The sequence below is a fragment of the Colius striatus genome, chromosome 16, assembly GCF_028858725.1.
Source record: "Colius striatus isolate bColStr4 chromosome 16, bColStr4.1.hap1, whole genome shotgun sequence".
Classification (NCBI taxonomy): Eukaryota; Metazoa; Chordata; class Aves; order Coliiformes; family Coliidae; genus Colius; species Colius striatus.
The window spans coordinates 3,305,594-3,320,334 of record NC_084774.1 but is presented as its reverse complement, the minus strand read 5'-3'; the positions used below and the strand labels follow the sequence as shown (position 1 = coordinate 3,320,334).

General features: G+C 43.0%; 1 protein-coding gene across 1 annotated transcript in view; it reads left to right on the top strand.

Moving 5' to 3' along the window:
• Positions 1-14,741, top strand: part of PTPRT (protein tyrosine phosphatase receptor type T) — a 475,736-nt gene that overhangs the window by 367,455 nt on the left and 93,540 nt on the right. The window contains exon 12 of the mRNA XM_062008833.1: positions 10,720-10,993. Coding sequence (XP_061864817.1) covers positions 10,720-10,993 — 274 coding nt within the window. The remainder of the gene's footprint in view (positions 1-10,719; positions 10,994-14,741) is intronic.

Sequence of the window (14,741 nt, the reverse complement as noted above, 5' to 3'; positions counted from 1 at the left end):
CATAGTCTCTCCTTGTCTTGCAGGTTGTTCAAGAACCACTTTGGCTCTTCCTACCCTTGGAACTTCCTTCTGATCTTAAGCCAGTGATTACTGAGGCTGATGACAGGACCTGAGTCAGAGATGCCTGTTTAGTGCTGAGCAACATTAACAAAAACAGGGGCTGGGGTTTCTTTTGAAGATCAAACAGATGGCAGGTGGCTCAGGAGGAGAGAAACACCTCCATAGCCACCAACATTAGCTCCTGTTGCAGTGAAAGCTGTATCTGTCTGCACTCATTATCTTTAATCTGCCAGCACAAAATAACGTTGAACTGGAGAGATAGGGACTGGGCTGGTTCCACTGAGAAACAGCAGCTATTAAGTCTAATCTGTGTTGCACGCCAGGTCAGGCTTATGGAGATGGTGGAGATAATGGAGCACAGAGCTTTGAAATGCCCTCTGGATCTTTAGCTTTTTACTATTTCTTTTTTTATTAAAAAAATGATTCTCAAGGAGATTAAATGGAGAGAGTTTAAAGCATTTAAAGAGTGATGCATATGTAATACAAGTGAATAGATGCAGCACGTGTTCTGGTGGTCTAGGGATGGAAAAGAGGTGATTTGATGACTGCAGGCAGCATCTTTGATTAGACCAGATGATAATGCCTTAAAATGGGCTTTTAAGCATGCAAATCCTTCCTTTTGGTCAGTAACCACTGACTGTCAACACAGTTGTCTCTTTTGACAGCTACTTGGTGCATGTTTTCTACGACTGTTTGCTGTGCTCAGACACAGTGATGATTTGACTCCCTCAGAACTATGTGGGAATACCTGCACTTGTAGATTTCTTTCAGTGGCTGTTCTTCCTTGGACAGACGTGGTCATGAGTTGCTCAGAGAAGAGCAGTGGTGAGTGGAACATTGGGAGGTTGGAAGCACTGATTTTGATCTATGTACTTCTGTTTCAACTCACACATACGTGCACCTGCACAGGTATTTAGGTGCAGTTTGTGTGGTGCACTTCTAAGAAGGAGGCAGTCTACAGAACACCTCCCTGTGTGCTGTCTGCTCCTCCATTTCCACAGGTCACACCTCGAGCAATGACAGGAAGGAGCTTTTTGAAAGACTTTGTAGGATTAGCATGTGTTCAGGCTGGAAGCTCCAGACCCCATTAGACAGGACATATTGACTGGTGGATGGACATAGGAATATTGAGCAACAATGTGGGGTTTTGCTTCCACACAACTGATACTGTGTGATCACAGAATCACAGGATTGGGGGGGGTTGAAGGGCCCTGCAGTGCTCACCCAGCCCAGCCCTTGCTAAAGCAGGTTCCCCTCAATCTGGGGGCACAGGAACGTGTCCAGTTGGGTTTGGAAACCTCCCAAGAAGGAGCCTCCACACCGTCCCTGGGCAGCCTGGGCCAGGGCTCCCTCACCTCAGCACCAGAAGACTTTTTCTTTGTATTTAAGTGGAACTTTTTGTCTTTCAGCTTTTATCCCATCACCCCTTGTCCTGTCACTTGAGACAACAGAAAAAAGTGCTGCACCATCCTTTTGACATAAACCTTTCAATGCTTATAAGTGTTGATGAGTTCCCCCCTCAGCCTTCTCTTCTCCAGGCTGTACAGCCCCAGGGCTACAGCCTTTCCTCCTCACACACATGTTCCATCCCCTCAGCATCTTGGTGGCCCTGCACTGGCCTCTCTCCAGCAGTTCCCTGTCCCTCTTGAACTGAGTAGCCCAGAAGTGGACACAGGACTCCAGACACAGGGCAAGTCTCTCATCTCACCACTTCTGTGCCCCTGTTTATACCTCTGCAATGGTGCAGTAATTATGATTTAACCTCAGAGGTATGTTGGGATAAAAGCCTACCCACCTAGGGTCTGAGGCCAAGTGACATTATGTTTGATATTACATTGTCACTTCTTTTTACCAAATAAAAACCCCAAACCAAACCCTAAAATTGCCTGCTGCTTCTAATAGATGTTTCATTTTTAGTCAGTTGTGGGAAATTTATGTGATGCTGCAGTATAACTGTAAAGACATTTCAGGCAAAGTATTGTGGCCAAAGAGACTGTTTGATACAGTAATGCTGGCAGGATGCTTTTCCACAAATACAAATAATTTAGAGTGGAGGTTTTTTTGCCTTTTGTTTTTTAAGCTTGACACGGTGCACAATCCCTTCAATAGATTCCACCACCTGTCCCACAGGTAGCTCACCCCAGCTCCTGGTACCGACTGGGGAGAAAATGGGACTATATCTCTTCTCTATACAGGGACCATGCAGTCTTTAAACTTCCTTACTTTTCCTAGAGCCCATTTCAACCACTATAGAAATTTAACAAAGCTTGAAATGTTAGCGATGAAAGAACGCCCATGTGAAAACTCTGACTCCAAATAGTGTTATCCAAGTGTGAAATTGCTACCCTTTGTTTCATGAATTTCAGGGTAGAACATGCTTGGGTAGTAAATCCAGACTACTACTGAGCTGAATATGAGAGCAGAAGAAAATGTGAAGACACACTCTTAGCAGCCTTCTTGATGAAATGGGTGACTTTGTAGTGGGCTCTGTCTCAGCAGGTTTTTCTCATAGCAATGGCAATAATTACCATCTCTTCTTTCTCTGCCATTCTTCCAGATTTGGCTGAATTTGGATATTTTGTTGGTATTCTTCAACTTCAGTGAATGTAGTAGAAGAGTTGTTTCATTCAAATGAACGTTAAAAGGACATGCAAAAATAGCTTCCAAATGAAGGCTCTGGTGTGAATAACTTTGCTCTATGAGAGACTATTTCCTCCAGTAACATCACTATTATGAGCTTTATTTTTGTGAATGCTTTGCAGATGCGAACGAGCTGGCTGATGATAGTGCAGCCCAGTGTTCATAATGGGCTGGTTTTTGAGGTTTTGAAATAACCAAGAAGATTCCAGAACATGAGAATCTGGGGTTTTTTTCCCCCTCCTGTTTTCTGCATGAAGATGTTTATTGAAAGGTAACCTCAGCTTCAGCATGTTGTATTCTGCATGGAGCTGTTCCAAAGTGTAATGGCACTAGTAGCAATCTTTAATTGATTTTAATGCTTTCCAGATTAGATCTTAAATAGACAGAAAATTGCAGAACAGTGGCTGAGCCCTGTATGTACATCCTAGCTGGCTGTGCAACTCAGGTCATTATGGTTTTTAGATTAGTTTCAGAGCCTCTGATTAAGGTGCTACTGAAGATACTAAAGGTGACATTTTAGAACATGGGATGTAGGTAACTCAATTCTGAACAAGGAAGAATTTTTTTGCTGTTGAGGGAGCACTGGCAGGGGCTGCCCAGATGGGCTGTGAAGTCTCCTTTTCTGGAGACATCCCAAACCCAGTTGGATGAGATTCTGTGTGCCCTGCTCTAGGTGCTCCTGCTCTGGCAGGGGGGTTGCACTGGATGATCTTTTGAGGTCCCTTCCAGCCCTTGAGACTCTGTGATTCTGTGAATATGTTGCCACCTCTTTGAACTCAGGAAACTTTATGAACTCAGGAACTGTTGTGGAGTTGGTTCTGAAGGCTTGAACATTTGATTACAGGAGGAGCCTGGTGAGGAAACATTCACCCTTACAGCCAAGGGAAAGCAGTGCTGTGCATGCTCAGAGGAGCAGATCTCAGGCTCAGGCTTTATGGCACTTATCCACTTAATTCTTTTAAATTTCAGAATTTCTATTACATGGATCTTTTTTGGTGTTGAGTGTTTAGAGTTGAGTTTTCAGTTGAATTTCATACAAAATCCTTTCTATTCAAGTTCTTGGGAGGGCTGGAGGCCCAGTGGAAGAAGGATCTCATTTACTGTTTAATTTCACAGTTGTTTAGAGTAAACTCTGTAGAGTACTGGTAGATTTTTATAGGATATTGCTGTCTTCCATCCCTATTTCTATTTCCTCGAATTTCCTATGATTCTGTTTCTCACAGTTTACCCCACAGAACTCAGGCTTTTCTTTAGATACCTTTAAGAATGATAAAATGAAGATGTTGGCACTATTTTTCCGACTCTGTTTGCATCAACTTGACCATGAAACGAGCATGTGGACATTCAGTAACTAATCTGAATTCTAAATGGGTCAGGCAGCACATCAAACCTTCTCCCATTCCAGTCTCCTGGGAGATGGCTCCATGTTGTGAGAATAAAGGCAATGAATATTCATGGCTATATACAAATAGACTTAGATTGGCTCAACCAAATGTAATGGGATCCCAAGTTAACTGGAAAACCAGATGATATAAAAAGCTGGTGTTTATCTGTAGCCTAGATTCTGCCACTTTAAAAATGGCCTCTTGCAAAAAAGACCCCTCAAAATTGTCTGGCTGATGTCAGAAGTGCCATGTAGAAATAACAACCAGGGAAACTGTTCTGAGAGTGTACTTCCAGTGAACATTTCCAATGGGCAGAGCTGGTGTTTGACTACTGAAGTTGTTTCTGATTTCTGGAGTTTGCTTCAGAGCTCTGCAGTCAGAAACCAGCAATTGCTACCTGGGGCCTCTGTGATTCCTAGTGAGGGTATGAACCAGGGTGCTGTCAGTGCTCTCCTGGTCTTCAGTGCAGGCTTCTTAGAAACATTTGCATTATAAATAAGAGAAAAGAAGCTGAATTGGTTGTTTGCTCCTCTAATTATTGAAACTTTTACCCTGTTAGTATGTGCCCAGTGCCCTTTTTTCATCTCTATACAGTATTATCGCTTGTGGATTGGTCAGATGGCATTTTGGTTTTATTTCTCTCTTTTTTTGGATGGCCTTTTCACAAGTGCTGAATCTGTTAATTCCAATTAATAGGTGCAAGAATGGAAATTCAATGTCCAGCTCCATACTGGCTGATACATCCTACATGTCTTCAGCCTGAGATGACAGAAGTATTGGAAGATGCAAGTCTTCTCCATCCTTACTTCTTTCTCCCCTTTTTTGTGCTTCATTCTTTGAATGAAGATACCAATCATTAAGGAAACCACTACCCTTTGGTACTGTCTTATTTCCTGTGGCCTATCAAACGTTATTCTGCAAGTAATGTGTTCATTTAAGCTACAGACAAGAAGTTCCTGTTCCCTGTAAGGTGAACTACACAACCTGGTCACCGTAGCCTGCTAAAAAATGCACTGTAAGATCAAACTGGAGTAATTGCCACTTTTTTTTGTTCCACAGGAGAAAATATAATTGGAGATAATATATGGCTGAGCATACATTTATGTCTTAAATATTAAAATTAAATGGAAATAGATTGAATCTTTATATGATACAGTTAAGAAAATACAGTGTGAAAATTGGTCCAGAGAGAGTACTGAGCTACAGAAGCATTGTTTCTTTTAAGCTTTAATAAGCTAGATGATGGGATCACTGTAAGGTTACAAAGAAATTGTATTCCTTTTCATACCTTACCATTATCAGGGTTATATGGTGGAGATTTCACCTCACTGCTAAGTTCCATGTCAGGATACCAAAGTGGAGATGTTGAACACTGTATGGAAAGCCCTGACTCAGCTTTTCCTCTCCACGTTCATGCACATCTGACATCTGAAAACTTGAGTCTGGTCTAAATACATGGCTAGATTTGTGGACAAGCACTTCCTCAATCCATCCTCAAATTGTGCTGCAAGCAGCACAAAAAGAAATCAACAGCAGGGGAAGAAGTCTGACAGTGCTCAGAGAGATCTCAGTGGCACAGAAATGGGCTGTGATTTGGGATGTTGATTATCCGTACTTGTGCTTCCACACTGAATAGAGAACTCATCATTTAAAAGATTACCTTGTAGATGATGATAAGAGCACATTTTCTTCCTGTGCAGACAACATTTGTGCTGTGGAAACCATTAATGGCTGGTGCTTTTATCAGTGATTTAGAACAGAGCTGTCAAAAACTTTAAAAAGCTTCTATTAAAGTAATGTGGATTTATCTGTCTAAGACCTTGGAAGTTTATCAAGGAACCCAGTTTTGGCCTCCTTTTCTAATAAGAATGTGCAACTGCACAACAGGGCAGTCAGCTCCCCAGCCTTCTAGGAAGGCAGGCAGTTGGTTAGTGGCCTAGATTTGAGAATCCCTAGAGAGCTCTCTGGAGAGCAGAGCTTGTGGATGTTTGGAAACTAGTTCTTTCTGTCATTTCTGGGGACAGCAGTGAGGTGGAGTAACTAGGAACACTAGGAACACAAGACCCCTGCTTCTATTGCCCTGCACCATGCACAGGTGTGGATTTATTTGCAGTGTTTGCAAATGTGGCTGCATATTAAGAACTTAAATGTGTGGTTAGTTTGACTGTATCATCTTTCACTTTACTGGTGCTGTTCTGTAGTGCTGAGGGTTTTAATGCTCTGCTTTTGTTATCTCTTTTCATATAACTTCAATATATGAGACTGAAACTTTTTTTTATCCAGCTGGGCATTTGCAACTGAGGTTTTGATTCCTGCTATGAAAGCAGCAGTAGCTGATACTGGCTAGAAGCAGTAGCTTTGCAGCTTTCCTGGGAGAGTCCCAGGAAATCCATGTTACTGCTTAATTAGTAGCCAGAATAAGGGCTGTTAGGATCGTTTGCATATCTCCTCCTAATTTCCATTGCCTGCTTTGGTGGTTTTTTCCCTTCATTCTAGCACTTCTTTTTGGGAAGCTACTCCTCCTTTCCCTTAGTTGTAAACACATTGCTCTGGATTACAAAATCATCAATTGCAACAAGTTGCAAAGGATTGCCCCTGCTCAGACCCAAACAGAGAAGTGGTTGCATCTGAAATGCTTTTGCAGGCCAAAAAGGAATAGCCAGCTCAAGTTTATTTTGAATTAGTGCCTGACCACAATCTTAGGGGTCATAATGTATCAAGAAAACTTATTATCTTCTGAGCTAAGTGAATTACTTTCACTCTTTTGAGAATTGCTGTAGTAACCAGATGATGCTGCCAAACTTTAGGATGGGTACTTGCATGCTTGCTACTCCTAATTCCCATGGGAATTTCATTTGGATGTAGGATCGTGGGTCTTCTTGTGCAATGAAAAGACAAACAGTCATGAGAGCATCTTAATGCTGATGATAGTGGGTGCCTTGCAGCACTCCCCTAGTTAATGCAGTGCCCTAAAGACAGTCAGGAAAATTCTGCTTCCAGGTAAAAACAAAACACAGGGAAAAGAGCATAACCTGAAAAACAAAGATACAGCAGAAGAGAAAGGAGACTGAGGCTATATAGATCTGTGTAGCAGCTAGGGGTGAACTGTGAATCCTGCACTTCTGGGAGGTTCTGGGCAAATCAAAATACTGGGATTAAAATATCAGAAAGCAAGATGCAGAGTAATCATTTGATAAGGAAAATATTTCACAGAGTGATAGTCTTCAGTCCAGAGCATATTCGTTGAAATCAGCCATGCCCTTGGCCACTTGAGCACTACCAAATTACTGAGGCTCAGAGAAGAGTGTGAGGCTGAAGGATGATGGTCACCAGGTCAAGCAGATAAAGCTCATGGAGATGAAGATGCTGTGTCAGTTGGGGCACAAAGGGGAAAAAAATGCCAAGGTAGCAGTCAGCCACTCATCGAAAGCTTCACCAGAGCAGGTTTTTTAGAGGGATCAGTGATGGCAGCTCCAGCTCAGATACTTGTTTCATAGAAAAGGAGACAACATTTGAGCAGGAGATTAAGGGGGTTTTAACTTTAACACAATGTGTTACATTTCAGTGGAATGCACATGAGCATACCATTGTGCTTCCAAAAACATCTCCATTTGTTCCAAAAGAATAAGCATTAAAAGTAAAATTTCAGGTCGTTAAAAGAAGGAGTTAACCCCATGAAAGGAGGAGGTGAGTTAATGGCTAAGTAGGGATAGTATCATAGAATCATGGAATCTTTTCAGCTGGAAGAGACCTTTAAGCTCATGGAGTGTAGCCTCTGTCCCAGCCCTATCAACCATGAGACCATTTCCCTCAGTGCAACACCCACCCGGCTCTGAAACCCCTCCAGGGACGGTGACTCCAGCACCTCCATGGGCAGCCCCTTCCAATGCCTCACAACCCTTGCAGGAAAGAAATTCCTCCTCAGATCCAGCCTGAACCTCCCCTGGTGCAAGTTGAGGCTGTTTCTTCTTGTTCTGTTGCTTGTGACTAGGGAGAACAGACCGACCCCCACCTGGCTCCAGATTCCTTCCAGGTAGTTGTAGAGAGTGAGAAGGTCTCCCCTGAGCCTTCTTTTCTCCAGGCTCAACAGCCCCAGATTCCTCATCTGTTCCTCAGATAAGATGTGCTCCAAATCCTTTCCTAGCTTGGCAGCCCAGCTCTGGATCCTCTCCAGCACCTCCATGTCCTTCTTGTAGAGAGGGGCTCAGAACTGGACATAGTATTGGAGGTGCAGCCTCACCAAAGCCAAGCACAGAGGAATGATCAGCTCCCTGCTCCTGCTGACAGCACTGTTCCTGACACAGGCCAGGATGCCCTTGACCTTCTTGGCCACCTGGGCACACTGCTGGCTCAAATGTGAAAATGTGAAGGAATGCAGGCTGAAGAGTATCTGTTTGTAGGTGCTGTGTACATCAGAACTCTTGCTTGTGATCAAAGAGGAGATATGGTCCTGTAGTGGTGGAGCATATCCATTAGAATCATCAAGGGAGAAACTGAGAATGTCTTCAAAGGTACATAAGTTGTGTAATGACTAGGGAAAGAGCTCCATTATCTGGAAATTCATATCCCTGGGAACTTTCCCTTCTCTGTAGACAGACAAATGTATAGACTCATTGCTTGCAAGTGGGATAAATAACCAAGAGAACGAGCATCACCCTCTGGGTGCTGTAGGGATAGGGAGTGGGAACCCTTGGCCTCTGTGTAGGCTGAAAGGAGATGAATATGTATTTATATGTATATATTTATGGCTATACTATAAAGGAAACATTTTCTATAACCAGGAAATACATGTGTTTGGAGTTGGATAAAGTAGAAACCACGAAGGCATGTGGCAAAAAGCCCATAAAAATGTCAGCAGCAATTTTGCACATTGCTGACAACCCAAAAGACAAACTTTCCTAGTGCTGCAGATTATTATTGCCAGAGAGAAGGGTCAGAATAAGAATGTGCAGATAGTCTGATAGTGAACAGAATCCAAAATGACAGGGTAAAAGTTTCTACTGCTAAGCTGAGGAGAGTGTTTAGATTAAACAAGCTTTTCTTCCAGCTCCCAGCATACCCTCAGTGGCAATACTTTAAGTATTGCTGGGAAACCCATGTGTCTTGTTAAAAAATGTAAAATAAGTGTCAGAGAAGGTCTAAAGTATTTTTTTAAAGCCTGTGGGACTGAGGAAAGTCTTCCAAAATGGTGATGGGACATCTAAAGGCTGCAGTCTGTGTGTCTGATGGGTGCTCCTGCTGCATTAGCAAACCCTGGTAGCAGCCTGTGCAAGGACAACTTCAGTACTGAGTAATTCACAAACTGGTCATTCTTGCTAAGATCAGGTGGTTTTGTGTCTATCAGTGTGAGACAAATGATTTCCAAGCAGTTCACTGCCCATCTCATTGTTATCAGTGAACATTCCAGATACCCCCAAACCTGAAGTAACAGTGAATTCAAAAGCCTGAGCTGGGTTTTTGTTCACTCCTGCGTGCTGAAGGTGCCAGAACTCCCCTTCCCACAGAAGCATCGATGAGCTATTGCTGTGCTAGAAATCTTTCAGACCAATCTTTCTGCAACAATGAGTCTGTGACAGCTGGGAGAATGGTACACTGCTGCCTGTTTCCAATCTTTTAATCGATCTCCCCTGTCTGACTAAACAAAGGACCAGTCTCAGGCAGACAGGTGAGGGCAGCACATGTGAATATCCTGACAAAAAGGAAAATGACTGCAGCAGTATCTTTCTTTGTCAAATGGGTGAACAGTATTAAGCAGACAGTAAACCTGCCTCAGCTGTAGCTGCATAGAACTTAAGGGCTTTGTTAAATGCCTGGGGGGGGGGGGGGGGGAAGAAAGCAAGTGGAGTACATTTAAATGCCTTGCAACCTCTTTGAGCCAGAAATAGTAAGCTAGACTTAACAAGATTGCTGCTACATATCATAGAGGCCAAAAACGTATCTGGAATCAAAAAGGATTAACATTTCATACAGTTGTAAGGAATGTGAAGAGTTCTTGTTTCTTGAAACAGAAGTGAATCAGGAGAGCTGTAAACCCACCTGCTCAGTATATCAACCAGTCTTGTGCTGATGGAAGGTAGGAGGAAACTTGCCATCAGGAATTGAAACATCAGAGAACTCTGTGGCTCAGGATATACCCCAAATGTGATGGGAAAAGGGCCAAAAAAACCACTTATGTTCGTAGAAGATGAGAGAATCCTTTTGATCTAAACTGGTTCTTTCACCCTGAAACTATTTCATGAGGGCCATGACACCACTGCCCCCTGCCAACACTCTACCACAGCTGCCACTTGGCCCAAGTAATAGTTCACATTTCAGCTTGGTGGCATCTGTTTTCTGTTATTCAGCACATTAAAAATTCATTATAGTCTTTGTTATTAGTTGCTCCTTTTCCCAAAGAGTGACATAATTGAAATCTCTTCTGACTTTCACCAAAGTCTATCTGGATTAACTCAATTAACATCTTGCCCACAGTGGCTGCTGCCACTCTTACTGGGGTGCCAAGAGCTGTGGTTGCTGTGCTGCCCTAGCTGTGCATTTCTTACTTTGCTTTCCTCTTTTCCCCGTTACTGTTGGAAACATTCTTGATATTTAAGGCTCTTGGGTCTCTAATCTTCCCTTCCTCTCTCCCTCCTAGTGTCTATCAACTTGTTGTCAAGGAGGAGAAGCTGCAGAAAGCACGGAGAGCTGCAGACATCATTGAATGCTTCTCTGTCCCAGTGAGCTACAAGAACGCTTCCAGTCTGGACTCCCCACACTACTTTGCAGCTGAGCTGAAGCCCATCAACCTGCCTGTCACACAGCCATTCACAGTGGGCGATAACAAAACCTACAACGGCTACTGGAATGCCCCACTTTCTCCCTTGAAAAGCTACAGCATATACTTCCAGGCTCTTAGCAAGGCAAATGGAGTAAGTGCAGAGAAAATTAAAGTTGGATCTGTACATATGACCACCTCTGTCTGTCCTTCCCATAGAATCACAGAATGGTGGGGGTTGGAAGGGACCTTTAGAGATCATCTAGTCCAGCCCCCCCTGCTAAAGCAGGTTCCCCTCGCTCAGGGGGCACAGGAATGTGTCCAGGTGGGTTTGGAAACCTCCCCAGAAGGAGGCTCCACACCCTCCCTGGGCAGCCTGGGCCAGGGCTCCCTCACCTCAGCAGGGAAATAGTCTTTCCTTATGTTTAAATGGAACTTTACGTGTTCCATCTTCTTTACATTACCCCTTGTCCAGTCTAGATAAAACTAGACCTAGATACAACTAGATACAACAGAAAAAAGTGATGCCCCAACCTCCTGACATCCATCTTTCTCCTTCATTCTGCACTGGATGCCAGTTTAACTATTCCTCATTATTACCCTCTTATAGAAATTGGATGAAAATTAAACATGCCACTACTTGTCTTTCATTCGAGTCTCTGACACCTAGATCACATGGAAAGCCTGTTGGGGAGTCAGACTATGTAAAGACACATGTTGGCATATAATTTACTACATTACTTGCTCAGAATTTGAATATTTTTTGCCTTGCATATGCATGATTGTCAATGTGGGGGCTGTTGTGCTCTTAGAGTATGTAACTGCAATATCCTGACAGTCTCCAGTTCACAGTGCTTGAGATTTTGGAGGAGACATTAGGAGATAAGAACTACTCAAAGGCTAGGAAGCTGGATCAACTTGCAGTTTGCATTTGGTCACAACATCATAAAGCACTTAGAGTTGGGGGTTTGGGCTTAAGTAAGTTTTACTGTCTGTCTCCTTTTGAATACACTGGGCTGTATTATCCTACTCTGTGATACTGAACCTAAAATGGACACTGCACAAGAAATAGTCTGCCCTATTCTGAGACTCAAGTGACATACATGTGATACCCCAAAAAGATCCCATCATGAGACAAGGGAAAGCCTCTTCTCCTTCTTCTTCTCTTCCAGTATAGTTTGTCACCTTCTGCTTTCACAGAATCATAGAATGGTAGGGGTTGGAAGGGACCTTTAGAGATCATCCAGTCCAACCTCCCTGCAGAAGCAAGTCAACCTAGATCAGGATCTGGTCAGCTAACAGTGTACAGGCCAGACCCACTCTAAGCAGTTATTCACCTTCCTCCTCTTTGACTCCTCTAATTGTTTTTCTGACAATCACATAATATGATGGAATTTGACACTAACCTCATGAAGACTTAGAACATTAACATGGCATCAAAAAGTTGGGTAACCAAGTCTGTTATTAGCACATTTGTCAGTGCTTTCATGAATCTAGCTTTAACATAGATAAATTCTCAAAGACATCACCTCTGAAGGAGCAAAATTGGAAAAATCAATCAAAGGCCAATAGTGTAGGCTTTGGTCTCCACTTGGGATGGTGTCTTGTATACCCCAAATGCAGCTGCACTCCACAGAGGACCGTACATCATTTAACAGGCTAGCAATGCCAATGAGTGTTCACAACACATCTGGGTGTTTTACTGCCTTCATTTATCACCATTCTCCTGCAGAGTTTCTGCTGTGTGGCTGGTAAGCACCAATCTCTTCAATACCTTGCTGTTTTTCACCTTGGGTTCCTTTCTAGTCGATAGAGTTTCCTTCTAGCAGTACGCAATTAATTCAATTTTTGATTTGCCTTTCTAAAGGAAATTGTGAAGTACATGTATGTGTGTGTGTGTCTAGTTAGTTCCCCCTTGTGTGCTAGTTAATTGCTAATGAATGGATCCCCAGGGAAGAGAAAACTTTATTTGCTCGAGTACAATATAATATGCTGTAAATGGGTCGTATGAATGGAAACACAGGCTCCCCTTGGCATTCTAGATTGAGGCAGCACTAACGTGTGGGTCCTGCTTTTTCAGAATCTCTCTAGCTGGCAGGTTGCTTCACACTCTATACACAAGGTGATAAGGGCTTAAAATAAGGATGGCTTGCTTGGGCTGTTCTAACAGGAACATGAGGCTGCAAAGGACCTTTTAAGTGTGATTATTCAAAAGCATCTAGATGCAACAAGCCATAGTTTGTGAAAGCACGAGGAGTTTCCTGCCAGATGAAACAACTCCTCTTTGAGCAAGCAATTGCCTCGTGTGTTAATAATTTATACTGGCACTGTATCTGCTCTTATACCCTTAAAGTGCAGGGCTGTGGGAAAAAAGTAGAGATGAAATGTCCAAGAGTGGAAGATGGATCTTCAGAGGAGTAGCTGTGATACCCAGGGTTTCTGGGAAAGATCCTGAAGCCCTACATTTCCAACATTAGGGTCTGGTTTTCATCCAGACTTTTGCAGCTGTAAATAATAAGCTTTGTCTAATTCCCAGAATTGTTTAGTGGTATAATTTGTGTTTAAAAGTTCTGGGCTTTCACTTATGTCTAAAACCTGAGCAGCTTTGGCTGGTCTTCATTAAAGCCTTCTAATAATTATGGCTGCACTTTTGATCAAGTACTCCTGCAGAGAATCTGAAACAGTAAGAGTTGAGCACAATTAAAATGTCGCCTTCTGTTCCCCTGCACATGAAAAACTTCACAGAACACTGCCACTCATTTTTTTAATTAGTACATTCTATAGTTTCATTAATCACTGACGGTTGTGGAATGATGAAACTTCTTTCCACACCTGGAACCTGCAATGAGAAACCTTTGTGCAGTGAACCACAACGTCTTCCTGTGGAAATGTAGGACTCTGGGGAGAGCTTAATTTGAAGAAACATTCTGTATTTGGTCAAAAAGCTTGATTAGGAGGAGGTAGAAATGGTATAGGAGTTCTGCATTGTTTCTACCCCTCTCTACATGGAGGGCTGTGCTCATTTGCTGTTCTAGTCTGCTCTGCAGCCATTAGCTTTGATTGTTACAGTGAAAGGAGCATAATTAACAGCTGGATGCAAAACAAGTGCGGCAAATTGCTGCCAAATCAGATCACAAGCTTTTCTGCCTTCTCTTGTGCAATGTTGTACTTGTTTGAGAGCTCAAATGAGAGTGTTGTCGCTGTCTGAATTCTTCTCTGTGGACAGTTGCATGAAGTTTGGTCAACAGGGTGTTACTTCCAGACAGGAGTCTAAACAGCACATGTGTGAAACAGAAAGAGTTTCAGCTTTATTGCACAAAAAGCTTCCAAATGGTGTGAATTTCCCTCCTAGGAACTGTTGAAAGCCAGATGTTGAGCTGAAATGTGTCAGAGTTTGAAGAGGGGGGAAAAAAAAAGAGAAAAATGAAATAGATGCTCCAGGCTTTGTAACTGGGGAGTGAGGAGCACCATTAGTTACTGTTTAATTGTCTGGAGTTAGAACAAGAAGTGACACAGGAGGAAGAATGGACAACTGGCTTTGCTCTCCTTTGCCAGGCTCTCCACATAGGTTGTCACAGCCGTCCAGGTAGTTAACTGATGTTTGCTGATTGTCCTAATGCCACTGCTACAAATGGCTGCTTGACAGGGCATGAAGTTTCCCTTCACAGAAAAACCTCCCTGAGCTCAGCTCCTTTAAAACACCAGCTCGTTTGGTGTTTATCCCTCTGAAAGGTGAGGCTAAGCTGGCAACATCATGTTACTCCTCATCCTTGCTGATCCTTACACTGACTTAAAAATCCAAGTCATATGCTGCAGGTTTCATTGTCCCCGTGTTCTTTCTCTGTATCCACGTAGGTGCCAGTCTCTGGTTACACTCAGCTGGGGAGGATTCTTTGGCTGCT